The sequence below is a fragment of the Dromaius novaehollandiae genome, chromosome 12 (assembly GCF_036370855.1).
Source record: "Dromaius novaehollandiae isolate bDroNov1 chromosome 12, bDroNov1.hap1, whole genome shotgun sequence".
Taxonomy (NCBI): domain Eukaryota; kingdom Metazoa; phylum Chordata; class Aves; order Casuariiformes; family Dromaiidae; genus Dromaius; species Dromaius novaehollandiae.
Genome location: NC_088109.1, coordinates 3318032 through 3338355, shown reverse-complemented (window position 1 = coordinate 3338355; position 20324 = coordinate 3318032). Strand labels below are relative to the sequence as shown.

At 38.6% G+C, this 20324-nt stretch overlaps 1 protein-coding gene across 1 annotated transcript; it reads right to left on the bottom strand.

Moving 5' to 3' along the window:
• Window positions 1-27: 27 nt before the first annotated feature.
• RFT1 (RFT1 homolog) lies at window positions 28-17343 on the bottom strand. Its single transcript, XM_064518668.1, has 13 exons — window positions 17200-17343; window positions 16968-17053; window positions 16235-16351; window positions 14170-14359; window positions 13480-13581; window positions 12447-12581; window positions 11232-11310; window positions 10214-10264; window positions 8659-8789; window positions 7286-7430; window positions 5024-5129; window positions 2779-3028; window positions 28-1881 (listed from the first exon to the last, which is right to left on the bottom strand). The coding sequence occupies exons 1-13, from the start codon at window positions 17260-17262 to the stop codon at window positions 1720-1722; spliced, it is 1617 nt and encodes a 538-aa protein (XP_064374738.1). The 5' UTR covers window positions 17263-17343; the 3' UTR covers window positions 28-1719.
• Window positions 17344-20324: the final 2981 nt, after the last annotated feature.

Genomic DNA, 20324 nt, shown 5'->3' with positions numbered 1-20324 from the left:
AAAAAAATAAGGCAAAAAACTACCAAATTCACATAACAGTACAGAATGCAGTCCAATTTTATTTAGACAGATTTCGTAACAATTTCAGAACAACTAACAAGTCTCCATCTACTACCTTCCAGCAAGGCAAAAGAAATAACACCGTTAGCAGAAGAGGGGCACCTTCCTTTTCCTCCCACCTTTATGTTTTGGCTGCTCTATGATAATCTCTCTCTGTCATCAAATTTTCATATAAAATGTCTCTGGCAATATCCTTTAAGTACTAGAATCTAGAAAATATTTATATTTCTAACAGTGCCAAACTGAATACAGTGATACCAGAAAGCATTTCTCTCTGTGAGCAATGGTTAGTAAGGTGAATTCCACAAGGCCATTACAGCAAGTATTCTTTAAGCAACTCCATAGCTCTTGGCCAGCTATGTAATTAAACTAAAATCTTTAGACTGCACGTGTTTGAGCACACATTTTCCATCTCTTGACATTTTTGGCCCATCCAAACATTGCAAATGGAACACTGATTATTAAAACCTGCCATTTGTACAGTCCAAAACTGCCAAATTCAGATCTTAGATAAGCATTAGGATATACCTCTTAGTAAAACATAGAGCAGCAGCCCAGTATCTTGCTTTATAGCTTTTGTATGTCCAAATTTTTCAGCAATCAAAAAAATACAAAGGTTAAGACTAAACAAGTAAAAGCACAAGACAAGAAAAAAATCTAGTTAAAAAAAAAAAAAAAAAAAAAAAGAAGCATTTTCTGTTTACTAACAAAAGTCTCAGTATGCATATGCACAAATGCCAGAAAGAAATCTCATTAAACGAATTATTTGATTTGGCAGACAAGAAGTCACTTTGAGACAAGAATTTGTTCATGCTGGCATTTAAAATCTCAGATAAAAAATAAAAAACAATGGAGTAGAAGAAAGAAGCCTTCTAGAACTTCAGCTTCGGTGTCATCGTACTTACCAGTGCCTTTTGTAAAATTCAGCTCCAAACCCCATTATATTTATTATTTAGTTGAGGCTGCACGGTATTTTTGACAACCAATGCCCTCATAAAAGAGGGATATGCGGAATGAAATAAATAATCTTGCACAGTTAGCATGGACATAGTGTGTTCTGTTAACTTACTTGTAGATGTCAGAAGCTTTCTGTTCACTGCTTTACACTTCAAGACACTGATAATTCAATTTCTCTGCACTCAACTATGTTCTAGTTCAACAGCAGTTACAGTGTTATTGGTCCTTGCTCTAGTGCTATGCTCTTCAGCATTTTTCATGTCACACAGTTTCTTCTCCAACCAGTTAGCCCAACTTTGAAAGGGCATTCTTAATTACATCTTAATTAAAAGATGTAAGGCATGCAATGCCTTCATCCACGTGCGCCAGACTGGTAAGAATGGGAGTTCCCCACGTGAAGTCTGTCAACTAGGTTACATCAGAAAGATACATCCTGGCTGTTCATTCATCATCAAAAAGCACACTGAGGCTTCCTGAAGAAGAGCTTAGAAGAGAATGATGCACAACAAAATTACTCAGCGCTCTTTCACCGTACTGATTGGTTTAGAAGAGGAAACAGTACTCAGTTGACAACAATCTCCATTTCAGTTCCAGTACTGATGGTTTTAAGAAATTCATGTGGAAACATTTCTCTGCACTTATGTGGAAAAATATAGCCCTTCACTGCAAGCATGTACAAGAACTGTTCTGCACATGAGCATTTTAGGTTCCTTTCTTGTACCGTGAGAAGAAGTGGCTTCTGACAAAGTGGATGAGCTTGGTCTCTGTGCAGAACATGGTAACGATGGTTGCTGCAAAGCACAGAGCTCCCACACTGATGTGAATCAGCCTTGCCATCCAACCCTTATCGCAGCAGAAGAATACCTACGAAGGAAACAAGCAATTGTAGGGAAACGAGTTAGCACAAGGTGGATATACCATCTCAATAACAAAAGGTCCAACGCCTCTCCTGACCATGCTACCGACATTATCAAGGCAAGCATTGTAAGCAGATGTACAAAGATCTGCCAAATGCACTGATCCTACAGTAAAAGTTATCTTTGGTAGTCAAAACACTTGTTTTGCTATAAAAAGAATTTCTGTCAAACAGCAAAAAATAAGCATTCGGTATATACCTAATAAACATGGAAATTATTATCTGCCATTTAGGAATACATTGATACATTAGGAAAACTCTCATGGAAACTCAATGGAAATCTTCCATTCCAAGATATACAGCTCTCCTTTCTAAGGCGTAATGGATTTAAATCTGTCAAGTTCTTATACACTGAAATGCTACCATCTTTGTAATAATCCGTCTGTCTGGATAAGATCAGGTAGCCTGAATAGATGCGATAAACAATTTTAGGGCAATTTTGTTTTCTGTCTTGGTCATCCCCGCCTTCCCCACTGCCTTTTTTTTTTTTTAATGGCAGTTCCTTTGTTCTACTGCAAGATTTCAAATATTATTAAAAAACTGAGGAGCTTAATTCATCTACAGACAGTACAAATACACTAAATTTTATTTCTCGTCAGATACACCTTCTCTAGTGGCAGAGGTAATTAAATGAGTACATGTGATATACTGAACGTCATCACATGTATATTTCTACATGATATGTAATCTCTTAATAGATATAAGCAGCCTTGCAAGCCTGTAATGAAAGTCTCCCAGTCCATGATCATGAGCTTTTTTTGGTAATTGAATTTCACTGCTTGTGGAAACACACGTCATCTGACACTAGCTTTTACAGTGAAAGCAAACCTGAGAAAGATACTTACCTCTGAGAAAACAGTAATTGCTCCACTTGCGACATAAACAAGTACCAGAAGCGGTGAGGGCAGCAAGCCTGACAAAGGCCTGTAAGTGCTTTCTTTGAAGAAATCATAGATATAGTGGATGCTGTGAGCTATTCGAATACCCATATTAAAGCAGTTGGCAAGGATAAAGCCTACACTGCCATGCCAACGGGTCAAGAAGTAAGAGATGCACAGGAATGTGAATGACAAGGCCAGCATGACAAAATTGTACCTAGGGAAAAGAAGAAACAATTTAAATAACATACCCCATCATAGTACTTATTTACTAAATGTATATCTGAAAACAAATACCGCAATTTATTTCCTAAAAAGAGGAATGGACAAATTATCTTATCCTTTTCTAATGGAAGTAGAGACAAATCTGAGAACAGAGATGCTAATAAAAAATTTCATTGGAAGAGTGGAAAATCCTACAAACAAAAACCAAGCACTACTATTACATGATGGAAATACTATTTCATTAGTTAACTCTGTAATCACACCTGAAAGTCAAATTTAGTAACAATGGTTTGCAACGGTTGTAAAAATTTGAAGATTTTTTTGCTAGGTTATATTAGGTAGCTATTAAAGAAAAACAATGCTCAAAAATAAGGTGAAACCTTATTCAGCTTCTGCTCTGAACAGTGGCTTTAAAGACAAGTTCACACTTTAAAAGGGTAATGAAAGTAGACCTTGTCAATCTAAAAAAAGTATTTCTTTGCCTGTGGAAAACAGCTCATTTAAATTAATTTTAAAAGGGTCTTGTAACAGACAGCTGCTACAGAACTGAAAAAAGTCTGATAATAGCATTACAGGGGGCAGGGCGAACCAGATTTTCTTTGGGAAACCAGACATTAACCCCTTTTTAATATCCTATTAATCTTATGGTTATGCCCAAAGCATCCAGGCTAGGAAATTAAAGGAAGATTCATTAGACTTGTACTGCAAGTGCTGTTTTCCTGAAATTTGATGGACTTTTCTTATACAATTAGAAGTGAGCAGTGTGGCTGAAATATTGTACTGCACCATACTTCTAATGCTTACCTCCTAACTCCCAACAGTGGAATTGGTTTAAAATTTGACATCTCCAAAAGACATTTGGAATTCCCAAAAAGGAAGCTGGACAAATTCTCTAATATACTCTGAGCTAATCTGCTTCAGTACAAGCTTTCATTCAAAAAAATCTAATCATAGTATCAAAATCATTTCTGAAGTTTCAGTTAATGAAAGTTCAATTAAATTACCAAATTTAACATTGACCAAAGGTCAAGAAAATTCAGCTCTATAAAATCTGATCTAGTATCACCAAATATAATGAAGGCTTCAGACAAGAGATTACATGTTTTAAAATATTACTTCCATTTGGCTTTTTTGCTCTTTGCCATGTCTGATGAGATGAAAAAGAACAAAAAACTTTTTATGAGGGAAAGAATGAGTTCTCTCATTGACACTCTATTTCAAAAAATTTCTAATATTTGGGGGACTAATGCTCCTAAATTTACCAAAATGCTACAAGAATGAAACTGGTCAAAAAGAAATAATGAAAAGTGTACTCCAGTTAATTTTTTTTCCAAATACATAAAGTTTGAAAGCCTTCCATAAAATGAATAGTAATGCACTTTGAGAAACATCACCATCACCACCTTCAAGACCAAAAAAATTAGCTAGAACTAAGAGAAAATAGGTAATGCAATACAGTATTTATGACAAATAAAAACAGTAGTTTTTTTTTTTTAAAGTAGAACAAGACTGAGTAGATCTTTACAGCTGTTAAGTCCTTGCCTATAAGGCACAGAGCTAAAAGATTTATTTTGTTTTCAATTTCATTCATCATGAAGAGAACACAAAGGAATCTTAAGCATTAAGAAACAATCGACCTCATTCTCTTTTCAGGAAAAGCCAACTTTGCTCCACCTAGGCACAGATGCAGGACATAGTTGGGGAAAAAGGGAGGGGGGGAAAAAAGAGAGAGGAAAAAAGCTACAGTTTAGCTCAGAACAATTGATATGCAGTATTTCTGAAAATGCACATGTAAATAAATGAAATAATTTAAGAGTTACTAGATTTGAATGACCGTTTTCAACAATAATCTGCTTTAAAACCAAGCTCAAGTTAGCTTCCAAACACACATTCAAGTAGAACAACAGTTCTCTGTTTAAACACTGAACTCCAAGCGACTCATATAAAGATTAACTACAGGAATAGTCTAGTAGCTACTATTACTGACCTGTCTACCTCTTCTTTGCACATCAAAGCAAATGTAAAACATTCCGTTACTCCATTGACAGCAAGAAATAGGACATATAAAGAGTAACATCGGAGGAGGCTTGGACCTAAAAAGCAAAACAAAAAAAACCAAACATGAAAATGATTAATGTACCATTATATCTACTACAAAACCAAATTGTTTTTACATTCACTGATACTAAGAGATAAAAGTTGTAATGTTATCACTGATGATAATTGAAACAAGCTCATCTGAACAAGCATCACGTCTAGTTTTTTTCTTTTTAAACAGGAAGAAAGAATCAATGAACTAAATGAGACAAAATAAAAAAATAAAACCCAAAATACACAAGAGTAGTCATTATTATAGTAACAGACTGTATCTCCATGTATTAGTGACAAGACAGTTCAAAACAACAAGACAGTTTTCAATACTTCTGTCTGGTTATACAGCCACAGGATTTTACTTAAGATCACCATACAAATCAAGTGTCAGTTTTCAAATAACATGCTGGAGTTTAAAGTCTGACGTTACAAGTAGAAAAATCTAAATGCTTAACATTTAAAAGTAAAAAAGTCTCATGGAGTTAGAGTAACTCAAATGATCTTAACAATGAATATGGTAATTGCAATTTATTTTAATACCCACTTAGCAACATCCCAAGGACACTGTCTAATGGTGGAGAGCTCTGTCATACATGACTGTCTTCAACACAGTATTACATCAGTCAATGCTTTCACCTTCCCTGTAACCTTCTCTTAAAATATATGTGAAATGAAAAATGCAAGCCTGACTAGAAGTCTCCTGCAACAGGAAAGGCAGAGTCTCCAGACAAACAACACCAAAGCTGGTCCCACAGAGGAGCTGCTAGGTCTTCCCTCAGGATGGAAGGAACCAAGCCAGTAAGAGGGGTTCAGCTACAGAACAAATTTCCATGCAGGAAAACAAAAAGCTTCTGTGAAGAGGAGCTACAGTAGGATAACTGCGTTTTCTAACAGAAACACATAGGGAAGACAGAGCCTGAGAAAACCCCAGGCTGCAGTTTGCATGTCTACACTTCAAGAAGTAGTAATTCACCTCTACTTTTCCATCTGCAAATCCTAGGTGGCCTACTAACTGCTTGACTGCTTGTCTGGACAGATTTGTAAATCTTAACCCTTAATATGAAAAAACTATAGTGAGATTGTTTCCATTATATATTTTAGCAGTATAAGAAGTTTTATCTTTTCTAGATAGAAGTATGGATTCTTTGGTTATGATCTGTACTTCAACAGTTGAGTTCACAGATTTGCATTATTGAGTAGTCAAATACATACAATCTTTTAAATGCATTCTTTTCCAACAACATAAAATTTTAGAAAGGTAGAGCCCCATACCTGACCACGCTTATTTAGAGTTCTTCAACCTATTTAAATACAAGATAATTACATACTCAAAGATGCTAAAATGAAGGGACTACTTCCGCACTCAGACAAGTTAAATCACTGATTTCAACAGAACTTACGTAAACAAATTTCTATGAGCACCAACTAACAGGTCAGGAAAGTAGGTTATCATTAAAAAGCTACATTGGTTCTAATGCAGGGCAGCTAGACACACAAAGGTTCACATGTAACAGTTTTTCCGCAACATTTATACATCTACCTAAAAAAATCCTGCTTTCTGAAAAATTCAGTTTTATCCTGTATAGTCCACACAAGGCAGTCCTGTGAGGGATGCTCCATTATCTTATTAGAGTAACACTGCAACAATCAGCTTCAATTGTAACTACCAACAAAAACAAGATTATTAAGAGTCAGATACAAGAGAGTTTACAGAGGGGAAATGGAGGACACTCTGCAGCCATGCAATCATTACTATACCACATGACCAAGAGTAAGTGCTCTGGATCCCAAGACATGACAGGACATTTTCTTCATTCTAGGCAAACCTGTAGATAACATTAATACTGCTGCTAAGCAGTATTACAGCTTCCACAGCAGATGCCAGAAGAAACTTCACAAGCTCCAATGAGAAAGTCAAAATATTCCAGGTTTAAATGCATGCAACAGGACAAAGAAACAAAACAATTTAGCCAAAACAAGAACAGGTAATAACATAAAGTATAATTCAGTTCCTCATTGGAGCTCAGTATTTTAAGTTCCTTTTCATCTGAGATGACCTTGCTCAGATAGACAGACAGCTGATTCACCCAAGAATTCATAACTGCTACAGTTTCCCTTTAGAAATAATTGCTACTTTGCCAGCTCTGTAACTCTTTACCTGTTCCAGAACTGAGCATTGAGCCTCCATAAATATCCAGAGCCAGATGAGAATAGGCATAGCCAAAAACTGTGATGGTAAGGCCAATCAGAAGGACAAGTTTCAACAGCAATTCTAACACACTTGCAGCCATAGCAACATCATCCTGAAAAAATTGTAGTCAATTACATGAATCAGAAACAATATAATAGTTATTTTCACACAGAAAAGCTGCTTTATGAAAACAAATCAGTTTGTATGCTGCAGAGAAATGTCAAAATTATCCTTTGGTATTAAATTAACAATACACATTGTCTTAACTTCCAAAAATTTGTACGTAACTATTATTCTGTTCTACGGCTTACTTATTCAAAACTCTATGCAAATATTAGCCATCAATATGTCTGCTTAAGGAGATGGGCAAACAGCACATTGCTCCATCTCTGTTAAAAAGTTAGTAAATTGCAAAGAAAAGCACTGCACTTGCCACAATCTCAGCTACCAGGAGAGTCAGATTTTTATTGCTGCACAGGACTGCAGCATTTGCCACACCAGAACAAGTAACCTGTCAGCTCTTCTGCCTCATTACCAGAAGCAGCTGACACTAAATACCCTGTAAAAACTCGTAAGTCATTCTGCCAGGTATGCAACACTGCATATAGAATGTATTACATATGCCTTCCTCACTCCGCCAATGACCTAAAATATGGAATTTGTTTAACTATGTGCTATCGTGCAAGTACTATGATCACCAGAAAAAGTTATCCAAATGTAGTAAAAGGAAAAAGCCCAGATTGAACTTCATGCTTGATCAAGTATTTCTTACCTAGAGCATGCATGAATACTCCACAGAACAAGCCCCTTGCTCTTACATTGCTTACCATAAACCATTGTTATTCTACGTAAATTCAAAAGCTCAAATAAAATGCACTCCAATTCTTTTCTTTTCAAAATTGCATTCTTTGGAAGCATTACAGTTTGATACAAACAAGTTACTCAAACTCATAAGTCAAGTATTTTCAAATGGCATTCATTTGTTAGATTAAATCATGAAAACATGCTATTTTTACAATATGATTGCCTTAAGTAATCTGAAAATGCACTGTACACAAGGGTTTACATCACACTATTTAGAGCAGATGATGTTAACGTCAATTAGAATATAATGCAGTATTATGCCACTGCACACCTTAATTTCCATTTCATTAGAATTTTACCTATTTTGTTTGGTTCCGCCTCACTTCTCCATTTTTGTTGTTCATTTTTACTTCAAGTTTTTATTTTCAACTTTAACAGGCTTTATCCTCAAAAATTTAAATACACACTTCTGTCAGTCACACTCCTGTGACACAAAAACCAAGCTACATTTGACATTTAATCTTAAGGAAACATACCTGTTTCTGGTGCTTTACATTCTTCCCTCTTTCCAATACTTTAGCAAAAAAGACATAAAAACTCTCTTCAATAGGCAAAAATACAAACCTGGCCACCAGTGAACCAAGGTTATTTATGATATCGTATACACCTTCAAAAAGAAAAGATAACAACAACTTTTAATTTTTTAAAAACCACTTTAATTCTAAATCTTTAACAATGACATGTATTTTAATTTAACATATCCACTGAACAAAGAAAACAAGTGGAACTTAGTGTCACCTAGCAGTGGTATTCCCTAAAAATTCTGACCAATGACAGCAACCACACCCTGAAAATACAAGGTTTGCTCATAGACAGATAGCAGAGCTAGAGCAAGAGTATCAACTATTGAGACGTGAATCTAGCAACAGCACCAAAATACACTTGAAATTCCTACTGTATTGGAAGTTAAAAGATCCTGAAAAAATAAGATTCTGTTCACTGAATGGGGAGAGGAAAGTAAAGATTTTACTAAATACAGGACAAGAGAAAGGTATCCACCTTTAAATGGAAGGTTCTCCTTTCTTTTCACTTTCATTCATCGAGGTGGAAGAGCAGTATGATACATTTTACTGGTACTTCCACCCTCAGTAAGATACCAAGTACTGCTCCAAATCTACTAAGACATCTATGCATATTACTACAATACAATCACTCGTAGCATGTGTAGTTACGTATAAGGACAAATTTTTACACATTCACAGTAAAATAATACAGTATCATTGGACTTGGAACCACCATTTCTCAAGGTTTTGAGAGTGCAATCATTTCTGCCCTCGTTGGTCTTTTAAAAACCCTTTGAGTAAGAGGCAGCAACTATTCTCCAGGGAAGGAGGATGGTAAGTGGCTGCAGTTACTGCAAGCAAGCATTCACGCTCCGTCAGTATTTACAGGGGAATGTACCGCTGCCAAAAATTAAGAGTAGTTTGAACTAGCCACAAAACTTCTAAGAGCAGGGCTGCAATTATGGCTTATTTTCGTTCCCCAAGCAGTAAGACCTGAGATGCTGCCAACTCAGTCATCTGAATTGCTGCTGCCGTACAGTACTGCGTAATCACAATGAATCTTTTTACAGAATGCAACTCAGTCTGAGATGCAATGCTATGAACAATACAAAGCATTCTTAGAAAATTTTAACATTCTTACTTTAACAACAGCTAAACAGATACAAAAAGATGACAGAAAACAGCAAGAAAACAAATACAATTGCAAAAAATGAAGGCAAATACAAATGCAATGCATCAGATAGTACTAGACCCCTACTACTAAGATTAAAAAAAAAAAAACATGGTATCTCATACCAACTGGAAAGTTCTGAATCAGAGAAGAATTTAATTAGAACTCAGTACCTTAAATTCTCTCTTCTATATCCATTTATCAGCTATTCTCTGACACGTACCTCAAAGTCACAAAGGCTTTGAAATCTTCCCAGATTTTCAAGTTTTTTTTTTTTAATTCTGTAAATTACTTTCAGAGTTAACTCAAAAACAGGGACTTAACTGCACCACTATTCCACATCATCACTGCACTTACCCTGATCTCCAAAATTTAAGACATTCAAAAAAGTCATCACATATCGTTCACCTGCAAGTTCAAAACACACACATTAACAGCAAGCACTGAATGTAGTCTCTAAATCCATTTAATAATATTTATTCATATATTTCCAACAGTAAGAAATTAAGAGACAGGGTCAAACAGGACAGCAGCTAGTTCAGAAGACCCTCAAAAGCATCAGCCAGGTTGGTCATGTCTGCTGGTGACTTCTCTGAAAGCCAGCCTCCCAACAGCTTTCTCAACCTCCAAATCGACTATATAACTGGTATATTATTCGTTAGCATCTGTATTTTCCACTCGTCTGTTCATCTTTAAAGATTTGTCTTTTCAGTGAGGAAAAATGTTACCAGCTCATACTACAATATACTCAAGGACAGTAGAAGTAAGGAATTAAAAATAAGCTTAAGTTCAAAATGTCATTTAAAATATATTTCAGAAAGCTGTATAGAAGTTTCATAAATACATTCACAAATCAAGTATTAAAGTATTATCTTGACATAATGTTAAAGAATATAAAAATTATCCTCCGTTTTTGGGACAAGTTTATTTTTCAGTATATTTTAAAAAAAGTTTGTTTTCTTCCCCACACAGAGCAGAGAACAGGCTAGCATTAGCTAACCACAGTGGTGGCCCACGACAGCAAGCCGAATGGCCTGTCTCCTCATCATGGAAGCCCACCCAGTTGTACATAATTATAGCTTATCTGTATACATGCAGCATGCCCAATCAGTTCCAAAAGCATCCAATATACTGGATCAACTGAAGCAGGCACACGTAGCAGGTGCCTGCTTTCTTATCACTTCTGAGGAAGAAAGCCAAAAGTTGGCTGCTGTTGCCACAGCAATTTATCCAGCTTTTGGGCTCCTTCCAACCACCTTCCCTCCCAAGAGTTCCTTGCACACAGGCAAAAGGCAGGCTGCAGGCTATAATTCCAATCTCAGCAATCCCCTCCTTGCTCTGGCCTTCTCCATCACACCTATGTATTAAGCCTCACCTTCTGTCAAAATCTGTTTCAAGAAAGACTGTTTGAAGAAGCTCCAAGTCAATCGCGCCTCTTTCCAGTTAACAAAAGTCTGCAAAAAAGTAGTACTGAAATGTAACAAACACCACTGAAACTACTAAGTAGAATTACAAAATAGAAAGACAGCACATTACTCTGGGCCAGCTCTAGCCACTGGGTATAAACTAGCAGCTATGACATTATGGATTTTCCTCATGACTAACCTAAAATATAGCTAAATTCTAGCACAAACCTCACTCTGATTTGACCAAGCAACTCTTTTTCCTTTGGTAAAAATTACTATTGCTGCAGATAGCTAAAGAACCTGAAGATATCTTCTACAGAAAAGATTGCTCAGTGCAAAACGTGTGGGGGGGGCAGGGTTGTTTATCAGGCCAGTATAACTCTGACTCTCACTATAGGCATAAACATCTTACCACTCTTCAAACTGTCCCAGCAAGTCTAGCGACCTAGAATGACCTCAGTTTCTAAGTTTTTCAAAAGATCTTCTTCCCTCACTATGGCTTTTCATTTCTTCCTTTGCCCAATTTCCTCTTGAGAGTACATGGTAGATATCCAAGTGTCTTTAGGGCACTATGCACCATGGTGTTTATTTTGTGGAAAACGGTAAGTACTAAAATCCATGGTAGAATGGTTCTGGTCTCACCCCTGCCTCTGATGCAGTGACACCTAGCCTTTCCCCTTCCCACAACAGATGTTCCACCTTCAACTTACACTTTGCATGAAGATACTAAAAGGTCTGCCAGCCAACAACCCCATAACAACAAAGAGGTCAAGTATCATTATGTTTTTCTGACAAGGCTTTAAATGTTTCACAGAAATTGAGCAGTGACAGCACAGCAATTTGCCAAACTACAGGGGTGTATTCACCAGGAAAAAAGAGAACAGAGGATAGCAGCCGTGCCAGTTGCATTTCCCACTGCAGCAGGGACTGAAAGGTGTACAAAGGAGCGGTCACCTGCTTGTGCTAACAGCCCATTCCCGTGGCACTGTGCTCAGCCCAGATGTAAATAATACAACGTCACTAATATCAGAATTTTTATGTAACGGCTTATTTGCAAGCAGCCATTTCTTTCACAATTCAGAGATAGCCTCAGGAATCGCACTTATTAACTCCAGTGCCTCAGACTAATTTTCAAAACTTTCCAAGAAAGCCTGTAAAATTAAGAAATAAACTGTGTGACCTACCTCATCTTCTACCAAGTTAGGTAAAAGAGCTTTCATTCTAGCAACAGGAAATGACTTCTTTGTTGCTTCAGGAGATCCCAGAAACGTCATAAAATAAATTACATAGCACATTACCAGAATGCTGGTATATAAAAGCTGGAAGGAAAAGAAAGGATAGAAGAAAAAGACCGATCATACAAAGTTAACTTACATATGCAGAATTACATACTAGAATGCCAAATTCAGAAAGAAGAGACTGTATTAAGTAGTTCTTACCCCTGTCAAATGTTAGGCTAAAGACATTAATTTAAGAAACAAGGGAAAAAAAAATGCTGTTGATTTTGATTTTTTAATCAATAGTTTAGCATCATGATTGGCCCTTCATCAGATTTTCTTTTTTAATATTCTATTCAGTATTTTCAAAGTTATGATATACTCAGTCCAATTTTAAAGCAATCATTCATTCCGATGGGGGTCAGGGGGAACTGCCAGAGCAACTACTGACTACATAAGCTATATACCACAACCAATATGGTACAGGTGATCTGATAATGCACAGGCCACATCTATTTTTCAGGAGCTAATTTGTTCACTCTTTATTATAGTAAAGAAAAGGTCTTAACCAAAGTCAACCAGATATAGGAAGTACTTGTTACCTTCTGATTATCACCTTCTACACAGCAGAACACAAAGTCAAACATTAAATTAATATTGAAGCCAGCTGATGAACAGACTGCACAAGCATTAGAATGTGTAAGTGATTTAGAAAAAGTTAAAATAAAGCTTACACAGAATAACATAACCTTATTTGCAGAATGTGTCCTCATACACAGAACACAGTGCTTTCTTTGACCCAGATCAGCTTAACAGAGGTATAAGTGCAAGTCAATAACGAGTATCAGCATAATGAGACTTGCATCTTAAACCTCACAGAAGCGTTTTCTCTCACTTCCTCTATGTTATTTAGCAGGCTAAATGCCAAAGGCAACAGAAAATTTTTTTTAAAAGTCAGATGAATGAAGAATTTACAGAAAAGAAAACACAGGAAACTTACCTGCGCCAAGCAAAAAATGTAAAGGCCCCACTGAGGATAAAAAATTACTAAAATAACCGTCAAAACACATTTTGACAATATTGAAAAGCTTTCAGCAATTACCTTTAAGAAAAAGAGAATAGAGAAATTTTATTTTCTGCTAGCTTAACCACATACAGAAACTTAAAACACATTTCAGACAATTTATGTAGAAGGAATACAAAAAGTCAGTGGGATTCTATTGCAAAGTTTGCAATCTAAGATGACCAATTTAGCAGAAAGAAATTACTCTGTAAATCCTCTATTCTTGTGTCTCAATTCCTTCACTGTACTTTCCCAGTCCCTTGTATGGGATACAAGGGAGAAAATTTTGCTTAAGACAATCACGTTCTCAATTGCTGCCTTTCATAATTTAATACTCAGTTAATTAAAATGCAAAGTCACAGAAGCTGTATGCCCTCCAGTTAAAACCCATGATTACATATTCACGGATCAGTAAGGTGATAGTTTCTAAATAAACTAAGTTCCTTGCTTTAACAGGTACACACTCATGTTACAAGCAAGCTATACAGTATTAAACTTGACGTGTTTTAATGTGCTTGAACATACAAACGTAGTCTGTGAACGTTTTTTGCACTAACTTTACATTTTCTCTTCAATAGAGAAAGAGAGGGGGTTTTTTTCTCCATATACTTAGCCTGCTTTACTAACCTTAAGTCTTACGAACAAATGAGCTTGTGCTAAAACCCAGAAAGGTTCTCCCAGAAGCTCAATAACTGCAGAAAGACCAAATGCCACTACACCGGCCTGATAATGAGGAACCACTGCAGGATCAGGTACTTCAAGCAACTGTAGCCAGACTGTGCCCAAGAAAACAGACCAAAAAACACCAAGAGGAACTCTAAAAAGTTAACATGAAAGCAATAAATAGAAATGATACTTAAGCAGGAAAAAAAAAGTGAAGGTTAGATTAAAATTTCACATATGGCCACATTAAAAAAAAATTTAAAAGCACTCTACAGAATTCACTTCTTTTGCAACTACACCAAGAATACTTTGGTTTTTGTTTGGGTTTGTGGGTTGGGGTTTTTTTTCTTGGTAATGGACATCTTTACACATTCTTTTCGGAGACATAGAAAACATTATCCTGACTTGTCTGCTTCCTACTTAAGAATAAGGTCAACTATTTACATTTCATATTTTCCAGGCCTGAACAATTCAGATCCCATATCACCCTGTAGAGCTACTTAAATGTTTTAGATCTGTGGGTTTTTTTATAGCATTATATGATTACCAGGGACTTGACAGACAAGCTTTCGGGAATCTCGGTGTAACAGCTAATGATGTCACCATTCTAACTACTAGTCTCACACTTCCAGAGACCACTGGTTCTCCAGAGAGGGACAGCAGAGTTAGCAGAAGAAAATGCATGCCTGCACTGCTGGTATGCCAGTTCACACTGCTATACCATCGCTCACAGCTACTCTGATTAGTGATTGCAGCTAAGAAGTCAAGCTCTGCACAAGAGTGCAGACCTGTATTACCTTCTGTTGACACTGCTTCAGGAATGCAAAGCCTCTGGCAGAATGCAGAAAGTTTTATACCATTGCAGCAGGATTTATCTCACCCTCCCATTATCACATCCCTAAGGCATCTGATATTTTAACATCCTTCAAGAAAGTTAATCTTCATTTTAAGTTATGCTTCACTAGGAGAAAAAAATTAATAGCACACAGTCATTGCTAACTTTAACATTTAATGCCCACTTGAAAGGCATTCAAATAGCAGAAAAATGAACATTGTTAAAAAAAAAAAAAAAAAAAAAAAAAAAAAAAAAACACAAAAACACACACAGTGAAGAGAATGGATCTGTTTAAAGTAATCCATGTCACAACTAAACTGATGACCAGCAGCTGATCACACACAATCCCCCAGGCTGGGCCAGATCTAGTAACTGTGCAGTTCCAGGGAAAGTCAGTTGGATAACCCAATGGAAAACTACTCTCTTTTTTCTGGTAGAGTTAGTTTTCCACCACATCTGCCAGGTGAACTGACTACCCCACCTGCTGCTGCGCAGCTGCTAGATACAACAGAAGTAGTAGCAGGGATGTGCATTCAGCAGCAAACTAGCCATAAAAATCAGTTTAGCAGCAACGAATATGTGATTAAACTCTAGCTGCAGCCTCACGTAAATTTTAAGATACCCACTTCTTCAATAAAAACTGTATGGCTGTTACAAGCAATAGTCCTGCTTTCATCCTCACATCATCCCTTCTTCCAACCCAACATAAATGACTATGCAGCCATGCCATTAAACTGTATCAGGGCTCAGACTGACAAAAATAGTTCTGAAAAAAGAAAAAAAGCCTAGCTCAAACTGGTTCTCCAGCTCAGTTTAAATGCACCTTCACAAATGCATGCAGAATAATAAAGAAATAAGACTAGGCAAGAAAAAAAAAAAAAAAAACCCACACAAGACTATATATTTGGACAACAGGATTGCCTCTTTGACAACTACAGCATAAATGAAAATCCATCCACAAGTGACAAAACTAACGGTTCCTGGCAGTCCCTTTAGCAATACACGTCCACTTACTCAAAAAAGTTCATCAACAACAGAGCGGACTACTTCCATTGTAACAGTCCTGAAAATACAATTGAGATTACTAAGCGTCTCAGCTGTGAAATAAATGTCTCACTAAATACTTATTTTCATTTCGTTTTCATTTCTCACACAAAAACCAGGAGCAAATACAAAATTTTAAAGGTCTCTTACGTTAGCCACAGTAGATTAATTGTTTTAGTCCAGTTGCGCTTTGTACCTCCACTCAGACAAGCTCTGCGAAACGCCTCCCTGGCTAGGAAGAGGACTGTTGAATAAAGCAGCGTTAGCCTAAGGTAAATAAGGCAAAAAAAAGTGAAAGAAATTATTCCTTTAGATGCAGTTTCTGAACTTGTTCACAGCATCACGACTGAGGTTGGAAGGGACCTTCAGAGATCATCTAGGGCCAAAACTGCCCTGCAGCATGATTACAGACAACTCTCACAGGAGACCTAACCCGACAGGTACACCAAGGAAACGCTCCCCTGCCAGGAGGCTACAGGGTAAATTATCACCGCCTCCTAAGAAGGCAGAAAAGTACCTATACGTGATAATGAATAGCAAAAAAAATTTTTTTGGGACTTTAGGGACACTGTAGGGCAGTAACATAGCTGCCAGATTTGTAGCAGCAGCATGCAACACCACGTTGCCCAGCTTCCCCCCGCCGCAAGCCGAGGGTTTGACGTTAGACGAGGCCAGGCAGTGCCCTGCTGGGTTTCAGGCCAGAACAGAAACCCAGAAGCCTCGAAAGAGCAAACAGCCAATCCCACAGCAAGCGCTGCCCAAAGCACTGCTGCAAACAGCTATCCCCCGGACCGCAAGCCCCGAGCTCCGGCACCCACCGCAACCCTCTCCAAGCCCCGCCACGCGGCAAGAGCCGCTCCGGGCCGCCGCCGGCTGCGCTCACCTCACGCTGACGACGCCGATGAGCTCCCTGGAGAGGTGGCGGAGCGTGAAGGCGTTCAGCGCGAAGGTGACCCCCCGGGACAGCACCTGCCGAGACACACGCACACACGGCACCGCCTGCCGCTGCGCCGCCTCCCGCCCGCGGGCCCAGGGCGGGCGGCGCCCCCCGGCCGGAGCCGGCGCGAACCGGTTCTGCGCGGCGCGAACCGGCTCTACACGGCGCGGCCCCGCACCTGCAGCGCGGCGCTGGAGGAGGCCAGCCGGGTGGTCTGGCCGAGCACGTCCTGCGAAGCCATGAGCCGCCGCCGCCTCGCCCCGCCCCGCCCCGCCCCGCCCGGCTGCAGGAGGCGGCGCTGCCGCCGTCGCGCCGCGATCTCGTCAGGCGGGGCGGGGCCGGCCGGGCCGGGCCGCCCTGGGAAGCGGCGGCTCCCGCCTGCGGAGGGAGGGAGCGCGGAGGTTTGTCCTCGGTGAGGCGGTGCCCCCCGCAGCCGGCTCGCGGAGCGGCCAGCCCCGAGGCCGGGGAAAGGGGCGGCGGGGGGCAGCGTTTTAAATGGCATTTCCCGACAGGGGAGCTCGAGAAAGTTTCTCTGCAAGTTTTAGCAGAGAAATCTGTCTAAACTGAGAGCACAACCTGTTAATCTACCCCGATTTAAGGGGGAAGATAACCCTCCTCCAGAGCTGAGGTAAAACCTACCTTCACTGCAGCGAGGAGAAAGCACCTCCGTTAATTCTGTGAGAGGGAGAGAGACCCCCTTCAAATAGTGCATAGCAATACAGACACACTTTAATTGTAATGTACTTCAATTTAACAACACACTGACTTAAAGTCTTTAAAACAGAGAACACCCTTCTCTTGATGTAAATCAGAGCACTTGTTCCAGGCTATTTCAGACTGTTATTTAAGCAGCACCTATAAAAAGATTGTAACTTACTGTAAGTTAGAACAGTCCCATAACAAAGCATGGCTCTCCTGGCTCAGAACAGTAATATTTTTCTTAGCAATTCTACAGCTGAACTAAAACTCTTCACATCTTAACAGCAGATGTCAAAAAGCTTTCAGAGAAAGAAAAAAAGAACTGTCCAAGGCCTACTTGATTTCAGCTCCTTAATGACAGAATATGAACAGCCACAGTTTAAATCAGGATCTTAAAAGAAGTTGGATGACCAACTAAAATTCTTCAAGCTCATGCAAAAAAACAGCCTCTAACAAATCTCTCCTCTGCCAGCATCCAACTCCCTTCTTTGAGATCACTTTAGCTCCTCAGAGTAAAGTTTTCTAGACTCTTTTTTTGGTCATTTTTCCAATAACATCAGTAACACTCTTTAAATAATCCAGAAGGGATATATAAATGTGGATATGAGGCAGAGGAATATACCCTATGAATACTTTTAAGTGCAATACTGATATAATTAACAACTAACTCTTGAATTTTATAGTTCAAGACACTTAACAGCTTACCACCCCATTTTAAAGATGCTGAAATGGCAACAGGAAGAAGAAACTAATTTGTGTTAGGTCAGGTATCAGACTAATGGGGGAGACAGGAACCAGTCTCAGGGATCTGGAGTTACTAAAAGTGTTGTAGCTATTAGGAAACACTGCCTCCTCCCCTCTGCTTTTTTAAGCAGTTTTTTATCTAGTTCTCAAATGCAAAAGACAATTAAACATGCTGTGATAACTTAGGCTCCAGGTCCTTTCTTAGTGACAACAGTGGTGACAGCTGAAGTCCAAAGGACTTACTGTATGTTATGGCTTGTGCATTGGTGGTAAACTGTGGGATTAAAACCCCTCACAAGTTAGTAAATATACTGCAAAAGAAAATAAAGGTGCAGTTGAGGAACATAAAGCATGTAACATTTATCAGTACTGTAGTAAGGATTCATTGGTATTTAGGTTTCCACATCTGTATACATACATACATGTTCGTGATAAAAATAAGTATCTTTGAGGAATAAAACAGGAGAAATAGTATGCTAATTGCAGGACACTGACCTTTTCAAGCATCTACCATGGGCAACAGTAAGTGACAACTCATGACGGTTTGTCTTCCAGCTTGGTTTGTCACCTCGTAAAGCAGAAACAGAAGCAGCTGTAAAACATGGGGAGGTGCAAGCAGAAGAGAAACAACTGTTAACTTCAACTCCTTTAATAGGAACCGGCTTTGCCACTCGCACCCTTTCGGCATTCACGCGTCTAAACCGCTAGATGGCAAACAGCCCTTGAGGCAGCCAGCAGGGAAACGGCACTGCTCAGTCCCCGAAGGACGTGGTTGAGGTCAGGCTGGAAGTGAGCATTTTTGCTCTGTTAGAATCGGAGTCTACTGTATGTTATGGCTGAACCTCAGGCAGAATAGACTAACCTGCAACAACAGTGTGACATACATAGGTCAAACACAGTAAGTAAGAGCCATTTTTCAGGCTTGCAAATTGACCTATCAGCTCACTCAATTTTATTCACAAGTTTGTGTGAGCATGCTTTTCACTGAACTACCAAGTTGACAGAAAAGGCTTATTTTTGGTAACAATTTTAGAGCAGGTATAACTTACGGGAGAACTGAGTTACTGAACCAGCATACAATCTCAACAACAATCTCTTATTCAGTCAGAATCATTGATTACTCTGATTCCCACAGCTGGCAGTGCCCACCTAAAGAGTTCCTGCATCTCCTCACTGCAATGAATCACCTTGTTGACTGTCCTAAGGCAACTGTTTGTGGTAGCATACTCTGCAATAGTTCAGTAACCTTAACAGCAAAGAAGGCAAAATAAACTAGCCACTATGGAGGTCCTTACTTCCAGAGTTAGGCTGCGTCTGGAACTAAACTAGGGGAAATCACCTTCAGCTAAAATATTACAGCTAATTTCCCTAGGGATAAAAATTCACAAATTAATGACAAAGTGACACCTGGGAAACAAGAACCTATTAAATCAACAGTGAGACCCTGAAACAAGCCTAAACAATTGCCACTTTTCATTTTTTCTAAAACAAAGATCTTGTTAAAAAAAAAAGTCAAGGACAGTGCAATAGATCAATACAAAATTTGCATGATATTAACCCAAATTATATCACTGACTTTAAAGTGCAGTATTTATTTCATATCTTCTTTTTAACTGTGGGCTTTCTTTCCCTCACAGGCTCCTTGAAAAATCAAGTTAGAAAAATAACCTTGCTATGAAATCACAGGCAAAGCTCTCTGCTAGTGCTTGATACCTCCTAGAATAGTGCATCATGTAACACAAAATAACTGAATGGGCTGTGAGCTGAAGACTGCATCTTAGCTTGGGAAGCAGGACCAATTTTAGAAACAAAATAAGTAGTCAAAAACCCTGGTGATGGCTGAGCAACCCTCCCAATAGT

Coding starts and splice junctions, on each gene's coding strand:
- RFT1 (XM_064518668.1), bottom strand. CDS start 17,262: ATGGCTTCGCAGGACGTGCTCGGCCAGACCACCCGGCTGGCCTCCTCC. Junction 14,360..16,234: donor ATTAATCTACTGTGGCTAAC/GTAAGAGACCTT, acceptor TTAACTTTTTAG/AGTTCCTCTTGGTGTTTTTT. Junction 12,582..13,479: donor ACATTTTTTGCTTGGCGCAG/GTAAGTTTCCTG, acceptor TTTTCCTTCCAG/CTTTTATATACCAGCATTCT.